At 40.8% G+C, this 10,738-nt stretch overlaps 1 protein-coding gene across 1 annotated transcript; it reads left to right on the top strand.

Moving 5' to 3' along the window:
* The first annotated feature begins 4,186 nt into the window (after positions 1–4,186).
* Positions 4,187–8,366, top strand: LOC115653794. The gene is made up of 2 exons (XM_030567455.1): positions 4,187–4,267; positions 5,841–8,366. Exon 2 carries the CDS (start codon positions 6,422–6,424, stop codon positions 7,181–7,183), a length of 762 nt encoding a protein of 253 aa, XP_030423315.1. The 5' UTR covers positions 4,187–4,267; positions 5,841–6,421; the 3' UTR covers positions 7,184–8,366.
* The last annotated feature ends 2,372 nt before the right edge of the window (positions 8,367–10,738 follow it).

The raw sequence follows: 10,738 nt of genomic DNA, 5'->3' as shown, positions 1-10,738 counted from the left end.
GGTGGAAGGAAGTCTTGTTTTTGCTTTTGTTGTTGTTGTTTGCTCTTGGGACTAAGAGGGACCAGACGTACATCCAGGCTCTCCAAATCTTTCTAAATCAGTCTCTCATGTTTCATACTTGTAAGTAATAAGCCAGGCAAGGCATGTTAGTCTTATGTTTTCTAAACTTGTAAATGTTTCTTTTTACTGGAAGGATTTTTACCTCTGTTTGCTGTAACTTTGAATCTAAGGCTAGAGGGGGGTTTCCTCTGGGCTATATGAATCTGAGTACCCTGTAAAGTATTTTCCATCCTGATTTTACAGAGATTATTTTTATCTTTTCTTTCTTTAATTAAAAGTTGTTGTTTTTTTTAAGAACCTGACTGATTTGTCCTTGTTTTAAGATCCAAGGGGATTGGGTCTGGACTCACCAGGGATTGGTGGGGGAAAAAGGAGGACGGATGGTTAATTCCTCTTTGTTTTAAGATCCAAAGGGATTGGGTCTGTGTTCACCAGGGAATTGGTGAAGCTTCTCAAGGCAACCTAGGGAGGGGAAAGTTTGGGGGTGGGGGGACAGGGAGTGCATCAGACACTGAATTTCTGGCTGGTGGCAGTGTTACCAGATCTAAGCTAGTAATTAAGCTTAGTAGTGTTCATGCAGGTCCCCACATTTGTACTCTAAAGTTCAAAGTGGGGGAAAAAACCTTGACAATGCCTTTAGCTTGGAGGACTTCAGTTCCATCCCTAATATCAGCCAGCACGATGTCCATTGCCTCTGTTCCAGTGAACTCACAAAATTATACTAGCACATTGAACAACGGGCTAGGAAAGGTGAGACTGGCTACAAAGAGGAAGATATGAAACAACTTTTCAGCAGGTAGAGGGAAATAACAAATTTTAAATATGAGAATAAAGGACATTCACAGAGAAAGAGACAGCAGTATAAGCCAGTGCTACCTGAAAGAGCTAGATTTTATGGAGGCGTCTTAAAAGGTAAACTAAAGTTACTTTGTAGATAGGAAAATGAAGGTTTGTCCCAGGAATCCAGGGCATTATCATCCCATTTGCCCATCCCTATTTTCAACTCAGAAAATAATACAAATAGTATCACGAGGAACAAGTTAGAATGTGCTTATTCCATTCTAAGAAGAACACATGTTCCAATGTATTCATTGTAGTGACATTATAAATTGGTAAATGACTGATCTACAACTTCTCTTAGAATATAGAAGTTGCAGGTCAGATCCCAGTGTATGTCACTAGAAATGCTATTTTCTCTAGGTTTCCAATATGGTCTCAAAGATGATTTATGATCTGCTGATATCAGACATTAATGATTTCAAGTCACTTCTGAATTTGTGCAGAATGACTAGATTTTTAATTATGTTCAAGGATAGACAATTATATATTTTAAATATGATTTATTGACATTGAAGAAATGCAAACTTAAAGACAGATCTGCAACAGCATGTGCTGCATATACATGAATATATACATACTTATATACACACACACACACACGACCCAGCTGTCCTTCAGTGCTTCTGCTGAGGAGGCAAAAGATGAGTTGGAAGATATCATTTGAGATTGGGAAGATGCTGTGGATGTCTGAGTCCTTCTGATATGAACTGTGGATTTACTTTTGCTTGAGTTCTCTCTTAACACTTTACTAAAATTGTTTCATACATGCTTTGTAATTCACTTGGAGCTAGGGAGAGAAACATCACACAACTTGGAAAGTAAATAAATAACTACTAGGTTTAAGAAAGCTGTTACTTTTTTCCCCTCTACTATTTTGTCTAATCTGTTCCTGAATGTCCACAGTGACAATAACTCAAAAGTATCCCTTGGGAGTCTTCCGCTTCCTTATTCTTCTTACTTGTAAGAATTTTGCCATTATCTAGGCTAATGTTTTTCTTCCTTCTTCTCAGGTTATCACTTGTCTTAACAGCTTGTGAATCAGAAACTTCCTTCATTTATGCTGTAACTTTGAAGGTATTTATTGATCATGTTATGCTTGTTCCCCATGAATCTTTCCTAAACTACATAAATTTAGTTCCCTTCATCTCTGCTCATGTGTTTTGTACTCTAGGTATTGTAACTTTTCTGATTGGTCTTCACTTTATTTTCACACTAAGGATATGTAGCAAAGCACTATGTGTGCATGCGCACACACACACACACGCAACTGTGGGGGGGGAAATCAGTGTGCCTTTTTTTGGATGGATGTCTATATACAGGGATTTGCATAGGTGTGTGTGTGTGTGTATATATACACACACACATATATACACACACAGAGAGAAAGAGAATAACGAACTATTTAAAATCTAGAGCCATGATGCTACTGTGCATGAGGAGGGGGAAATCATTGCCCATCTTCTTGGATGCATGTCTATATATAGGGATTTGCATGTAAGTGCTTACATGCACTTACATACATGCAAATCCCTATATATAGACATGCATCCAAGAAGATGGGCAATGATTTCCCCCACTTGTGCACAGTGCCATCATGGCTCTAAGTTTTAAATAGTTCCTTATTGTCTCTCGGACTTGCTGCTTTCCATATGACTCTTCTTCTGTACGGATCTGCAATTTATTTCTTTTCACTGTGTGTATTTGGATTCAATGAACATCTCACTGCAAATCACCCACTGTTCTAATATCTCTAAGTTAATCTGCTGTTTGGACCTGCTCTCTGGTACGTTTGCTAGCCCACTGAATGCAATGTTGTCAGCAAATTTGTTTACAGTTGCATTTGTGCCTTCATGTAGGTCATCAGTGATCAAAAGGATTGTTAGGCTCTGTGGCACCCCATTTGATGCTGTTCCTTACTTGGACATATTAATAATTCTTTAACTCTTAAAGAGACAAAATGTCAGTTGTACTTTACATAACTAAAAACAATTCAAGGGTGAAGCACGGTCTTCTCTAGCAATTTCGCCGCCCCAAGCACAGCGGCATGCTGCGGGGAGGGGGGGGGAGAAGGGCTCTGCCACTCGCCAGTCCCGTGGCTCCGGTGGACCTCCCACAGGCATGCCTGCGGATGCTCCACCGGAGTCACGGGACCAGTGGACCCTCCGCAGGCACGGCTGTGGAAGCTTCACCAGAGCCGCCTGCCACCCTTCCAGCAACCAGCAGAGCGCCCCCTGCGGCATGCCGCCCCAAGCACACGCTTGGCGTGCTGTGGCCTGGAACAGGCCCTGGGGTGAAGTCGCTAATAGTTGCTCTTTGTTTTCTGTTTTTAGTAGCATTTTTATTTGCTTTATACTCAGTTTTCTAGTAAAATTATTAGCAGAGCTCATTAAAATATTTCAAATTAACATTCAGACAAAAGAGGGACTTTTTAAATGAAAAATGTCTCATTTTTCAACCAAGTCTAATTATTAGGAATTAACATTAGCATGTTGAACATATTGAGAAATATATGGCGTATGGGAGGTGGAGTTCAGATCAATGTTTAGATTCTGAATTTACTAGTTCTGGATACTGCATAATGGAAATAGGGAACAGTTATGCTATGTCATTTAGACTCTTAGTCAAAAAGATACATGTCTCACTTTAATAAGTATGTGCGTACTCCTGTGTGTTTCAGTGGAATGACTCACATGCCTAAGTTAGGCACATGCTTACGTAACGTACTGAATTAGGGCCATAGTTTCTACATAACTTAGTATTAAGAGCAAACTTTGCATACCTGAAGCAGAGAATGTCAGCTCAATTCTGATCTGCCAAGCCACTACCTCTTCTCCATTCAAATGCCTCCTGAAAACCAGGGCCGCTCGGGGGGGGAGGGCAAGTGGGGCAATTTGCCCCGGGCCCCGCAGGGGCCCCCGGCCGCATGAGACTGATACTCCCCCGGCCCCGGCGCCTCAGCGTGCTGCCAGGAGGAGCAGCCCCAGACAGTAGAGCAGCAGCCTGAGCATTGCCTCCTCCCGCTGAGACAGAGCCCCGAGCTAAGCAGGTGGGGCTGAGAGCTCCGCTCCCGCTGGAGCCACGCTGCAGCACTGTCCAGGGGCCAAGCGCTGAGGCTCCAAAAGAGGGGATAGGCGCGGCGGTAACCCAGCCAGGAACATCCCTGGATAGCGCTGCAGCAGCGGCGTGGCTCTCGAGGGGCCAGAGCGCCGCCTCCTTCCGCTGAGTCAGAGCCACAGCCACGCGATAAGGGGGCAGGGCTGTGATCTCCAGTCACGCCGTAGCCACACTGCTGCAGCGTTGTCAAGGGCAGCAGCTGGGCACCAAAGTGACTGAGGCTCTGAGAGTGGGGAGACCAGGAGAGGCGAGGGTAAGCCACATGGGGAGGGGCGGGGGGAACACATGGTGTACATAAGGAACTTTTAAATTAACTACCCTGAGATGGTTTGGCTCACAGAAACCCCCTGGGAGCTGCCACCACCTCACCTGATATGCTCAGAGGCTACTTATTTTATCCCTGCTTTCCCTGCCCGGTCAGGACCCCAGCACCCTGTCTTGCTGGGGCAGACCCATCCGTCTGCTCCAACAAAGACCCAGGGTCTGAATTACTTGCCCCAAAGCTGCAGGTTTACCTGAAAGCTGCTAACAAAAGTGTTCCTGTTTTTACCTCTCAGATGACCAACTCCCAATGGGGTCTAAACCCAAATAAATCCTTTTTATCCTGTATAAAGCTCATGCAAGGTAAACTCATAAATTGTTCGCCCTCTATAACACTGATAGAGAGAGCTGCACAGTTGTTTGCTCTCCCAAGTATTAATACATACTTTGAGTTAATTAAGTAAAAAGTGATTTTATTAAATACAGAAAATAGTACTTGGGACAACTTAAATCCTAACAGCCAGAACAAAGTAAGTCACCAAGCCAAATAAAATGTGCAAATCTATGGCTATGGCTACACTTGCACTTCAAAGCACTGCCACAGCAGCGCTTTGAAGTTTCAAGTGTAGTCACAGCACCAGCACTGGGAGAGCTCTCCCAGCGCTGCATATACTCCACATCCTCTACGGGTGTAGCTTGCAGCGCTGGGAGTCGCACTCCCAGCGCTGCGGTACTGTTTACACTGATGCTTTACAGCGCTGTATCTTGCAGCGCTCAAGGGGTGTTTCACACTCCTGAGCACGAAAGTTGCAGCGCTGTAAAGCGCCAGTGTAGCCATGGCCTATGTCTAATCAAAGTAAATAAAGATAAGATCCTCACCAGTTCCAGAATGCTCCCTTTTACAGACTAATCTCCTTTTAGCCTGGGTCCAGTAATCACTCGCACCCCCTGTAGTTACTGTCCTTTGCTCCAGTTTCTTTCAAGTATCCTTGGGGGTAGGGAGGCTCTCTCTTTAGTCAGCTGAAGACCACCATGGAGGGGTCTCCCAGGGCTTTAAATAGACATTTTCTTGTTGATGGACTGGAGACCTCTCACTTGTATGCACTCACAGTCCAGCTCCAAGATGGAGTTTAGGAGTTACCTGGGCAAGTGACATGTTCATGCATGACTCAGTTTCTTACTAGGTAGCAGCTGTGGGTCCTCAGGTAGACTTCTTTTCTGGATTGGAGCATTCCAAGATCCATTGTCCTTTTTTTTGTCTCTTGATTAGGTACTTAACTTCAACATTTCTTTCTCCAGGAACTGACCAAATGCTCTACTAAGAGTATTTAGAAATCAAGCCAGTACACAGCCAATATTTTGAATTAAAAAATGATATATGCATGCAGATAGGATTAATAGATGAATAGATTCAGTGGATCATAGCCTTTATATAGATATGTTACATAGCATATGTAGCATAGATTCAGTATATCGTATTCTAGTTACATCATATTCCCATAAAGCATTATGCGGTACAGTGTCACATTAACAAAAAGATATTAAGGGAATTAATTTGTTTGCAGGTATCATCACATAGTCAACTATCGTGGGGTTAGAAAAATGAAATGTACATATCTTTCAGGATTTAAGAAGAGAAAGCAGAAGATAGCTAGACAGAAGCAAGAAGAAAAGGGAAAAATAACTCTTCACAAATTTCTTCAGGCACAATCCAAGTCAAGTCAGTTAACTGAGTTGAGCGATGCTCACATTTAAGGCTCTTCAGAGGTGGGAAGCGAAAGTGGTGTTGTAAGAGAAAAAGAAAAGGAAGTGTGTGAGGAATCTGAAATATTAACACATTCAGAAAACAGTTTTATGGTTGTTGTGGAGGAAGAGAAGGAAATCCAGCCTCTTTGGCTAGACAATGGAGAACACAGCAGTAACACTGCTACAACTGAGAAACCGGTACAGTCAACTAGTCCTGCTGCTATAGGTGGGAATGACAAAGAAGAGTTGTGCAGTAATGACCCAGCCTCTTGGAAGTACCTAGATATAAAGAAGAGAGATCTTATTGTATTGAAGGGTCCACCACAGAAGCCCAAAACCTTTCCTCGTGATTCTTTTGGAAGGAAATTGCCTATAACCGTTTTTTCTAAACATCTGAGTAATGGCGAATCTATTGAAAGAGACTGGATGGTGTGGAGTCAAGATGCTGCAGCAATATTGTTTTCCCTGCAGTCTCTACAGAAGTGAAACTCAAACTAAGCAATTACAGCACTCAAAATTTGTCAAAGGTGGAATTGCAGATAATTGGAGAAAGATTTATGAGAAAATCAAAAATCATGAAGAAAACGCTTCACATTTGAGCAATTACATTAAGTGGAAGGAATTATTTCAGACACTCAGTGATAAAAGAGGCATTGATGCAGCAGTACAACATAGTATTAAACAGGAGGAGGAAAAATGGCGTAAAATATTAACTGCCATTGTTGTAAATCTTTTCCTAGCAAAGAATAATCTGCCATTTCGTGGTAGCCATTCTACCGTTGATTATGATGACTGTGGGCTTTTCTTGTCAACACTGAAGCTTGTGGGCAGGTACAATCCTGAGGTGAAACATCTAGAGATGGTAGCTCAATGCAGAGAGTCTGGTCGAAGAATGCAGGCTCACTACCTGTCATGGTGTAGTCAGAATGAATTCTTGAAACTGTGTGGGGAGAAAGTTTTAAGCTCTATTCTTGAAGAGGTAAGAAAAGCCCGATATTTCAGCATTGTTGTTGATGGTACACCTGATGCTTCACACACAGAGCAGTTAGTTTTTATTCTCAGATATGTGATGCAAAAAGACAGAAATTGGGATGTGCATGAAAGATTTGTTAAACTAGTAGATTTTAAAAAAAGACTGGGGCAGATATCGCAGAAGAGATAAAGAGGTTTTTAAAAGAATGTGACTTAGAACTATCTTGGTGCAGAGGACAGCGATATGACAATGCCTCTAACATGTCAGGAAGATTTCAGGGAGTAAAGACAAGAATTTTGGAAGAAAATGCCCAAGCCTATTTCTCTCCATGCAGCGCTCACACGCTGAACCTGTGTGGCACCCACGCTAAGGAAACCAGTGTAGAAGTAAAAACATATTTTGGAAATGTTCATAAACTCTATAAAGTATTTGCTCTTAGCCCTGTGAGATGGAAAATTTTGCAGACCACTGCGAATATATCTCTTCACTCTGTATCTAAAATTAGGTGGAGCACAAGAGTTGATGCTGTTCGCCCCCTAATCAAAAACCACACAGGCATGCTGGAAAGTTAAATGAAGCTTTTCTTCAATTTTAATTAACCTCCTGAAATCCAGGCAGATGTTGACTGTTTGATTCAAATGACTTAAGTCATATGAATTTGTACTTCTTACTACAATATGGTTTAAAGTGCTTCAGTGTATTGATGATAAGAACAAGGTCCTACAAAGCTCCAAATTAACAATGGAAGAGGGAGCTAAACACGTGAGCAACTTAGTCAAGGAAATTCAAACATTGAAAGATTCTTGGCCAATTTGTTTTGAAGAATCTAAACAAGTCGCTTCAAGTCTTGGCATTGACCCAAAAATGAAAAGTGACTCAAGGATTCAGAAGAAAAAGCAATTCTTTGATGACACAGGGGATGCAGACTATACATTTGACTCTCGCCATATTCAGTTCAAAGTACAGGTGTTCTTCCTGTCAATGGATTTGCTTCTATCAGAGCTAGGAGGCCTTGGCGAAAGAATGGCTGAAGTCTCAAATTTATTTTCACCTATTTTGTTTCCACCAGATACAGTGGATGAATCTTCTATAGAAAATTTTGTTGACACTTTGGCCACAGCATATCCAAAAGACCTCCAGAGAGAAGATCTTAAAGAGGAACTTAGAATCTTTTACAAAATAAAAGACGATTCCAACGTAAGAGTTGATGAACATATAACCTCTGCACTTACATTTCTTAATGCTCTCTTCAAAAAAGGGTTGGAAAATGTGTTTCCACACAGATCTGTATTTGTTTACGCCTACTAATAGTGTTGCCAGTGTCAGTAGCATCAGGAGAGCATGCGTTTAGTAAGCTAACATTGATTAAAAATCGTTTGCGTTCAGCCACTGCGCAGGAAAGGCTCAACCATTTGCTCACTTTGAGCATAGAATATGAAATGGCCAGCGACGTAAGTTTTGATGACATTATTAATGAGTTTGCCAAAATGAAAGCAAGGAAAAAAATTGCAACTTGTGATTACTTTGAGCAAGAGTGTTGGGAAGCTTAAGATGAACAAACAGTATTGCCAGTGTTAGCCTAAAACTTCTGGAAGCTTTATAGAGTGAGTTTTGTAAAATTATCTTTAAAAAGCAAGCTTTGCAAAATTAAGTTACAGCTTGTGATCAAAAGACACCTGCTACCAGGCAACATTTTGTGCTGACTCCCATGTAGTAAAATAGGTCATGCCCATGGGTACAGCTTATTAAGACCACCTTTGAAACTTGTGGTTAAGTCTGGGTTGCTCGAGCTGCTCAAGTGGTACTGACACTATAGTATTAGGAATGGTAGTGTCAGGATAATTTGATCTCTGATTATATTAATGCTGCAATATTAAAAATAGTAGTAAAAGTTTAATACTAGTGTTGTTTAGAAGTAGTAGAAAATTGGCAATTTATAGCATCTTTGTTTATACTTAAGGTTATTAAGGGCAGGAATAGAACTTGTAAGGTTAATAGTTAATAAGCAATAATAGCTTTGCATGTACTCATGCCTGTCATCAGTAAAAACTGCCAATGTTAAGGACATGCTTTTATAGTAATAAGTAGCTAATGCATAACATTACCGGTACTTGTGCTTGTTTGCAATATAATTTGTCATTTATATTAATCCTTATTCAATGCTGGTCTTTAATTTTTCTTTTCTTATTCTGTCTGTAATGCATTTATAGCCGTAAGTCATTAAAAGCCTATCTTGAGGAATAATCAGTAGTTTTAATTTCTTTATACAGACACCACTTAACCTCATTACATCTGTCTTGGGTGGTGGAAGTAGTGATCACTCAGAGCCCCATTTGGGCCTTGATGTGTCCCCTTCTTCCTATATCCCTGCACAACTGTGTAATGTTCTGAACAATTTGTAAGAAAACGATTTCATAAGAAGCATTATGTAATTGCAAATGTATAGTAGCATTAAAGCATTTAATGTTTTCAAATAATGTATTTTGTATGTTTTCAAATTAAAATTTAATTTTTGAATGTATTTGACTGGTTAGTTTTTACTTTTCCAAATACGTTACTAGAATATTGCACCTTTTTTTAATGGAAGGGGCCCCCAAAATTACTTTGCCCCAGGCCCCCTGAATGCTCTGGGCGGCCCTGCTGAAAACCCACTCACGTTCCACTCCTCGTCAGCACCTGGTGCCAGTGAAGCTAGTGATCCAATCGGTGGACCAAATCTGGTGATGAATCCTGGTCACATGCCACCTGAGGCATGTTGCACATACTCTAAGAAGACAACTCGCCAGAAATGAGTCAATAGCATAACAATATTAGCTAGTGAGATACCCGCCAAATTAGGTTGTATACTGTTACCTCCTCCTCTGGGCTTTCTAAGGCTCACCGTCAACTGTGATTCACCCCTGCTTAAACTGTAAATTCTTAGGTAGGGACTATTTGTCTAGATTGCATGTTGTGCAGCTCCAAGCACATTATCAGCTCCTAATAAAAACAATATTGCTGAGTGTCTGCAGTTACTGGACATTACAGGCTAAGTTTTTAGAGTTTCATTGTGGAAAATGGCACACAAAGTTGAACATGAAAGAAATAGCTATTTTCAGAAATGCCACTAAAGTATGTGCAACTTGACTGAATACAAGCCTATTTCCGTGCACATGTAATTCACATGCATAATTGCACTTACTAGCTATGATCCAATTTGCTGTGCATTCAGGGAGAATCGTAAGTCCTCACAACTTCCCATTGATCAATGTCCCCTTCTCATAAATATACAAATCCCCACCTAACTGTGCTCCTCATACTTTAAAATTCATATAAGGAATAGAGTAGAAATTCAATACAATGTTTGGCTGGAGTGGGGTCTATTAAATATTGACTAGAATTCTTAGCTATTCTGCTTGTTTCAATGGTTTCAAATAAGACTAATTTTGCCTGCAGATAAAGCCATGAAACACCCATTGAAGTCAGTAAGAATTGTGTGTGCAGAAAACTGATACAATTTACAAAACTTGAAGTGAATCTGCACATTAAGCCCTGCAAAATGAATGTGAGACAACATGCATCAAAGCCTCATAGATTTTGTATTTGTCTGTGCTTATGTGGGAACTTGCTGTAGGTTTGTAAGTGGACAAGAAGAGGTTAATACTATATAATCCACAGCAGATATAGATTAAAAAGAAAGGGGCCACAGGCATTTTGAAAAACATGGATGCAATCTTAGAAAAATTAAAAAGCCCAACTAAATAG

The sequence above is a fragment of the Gopherus evgoodei genome, chromosome 6, assembly GCF_007399415.2.
Source record: "Gopherus evgoodei ecotype Sinaloan lineage chromosome 6, rGopEvg1_v1.p, whole genome shotgun sequence".
In the NCBI taxonomy this organism is placed as follows: domain Eukaryota; kingdom Metazoa; phylum Chordata; order Testudines; family Testudinidae; genus Gopherus; species Gopherus evgoodei.
The sequence above is the reverse complement of the archived record's forward strand: the minus strand, read 5'-3'. Positions and strand labels throughout refer to the sequence as shown.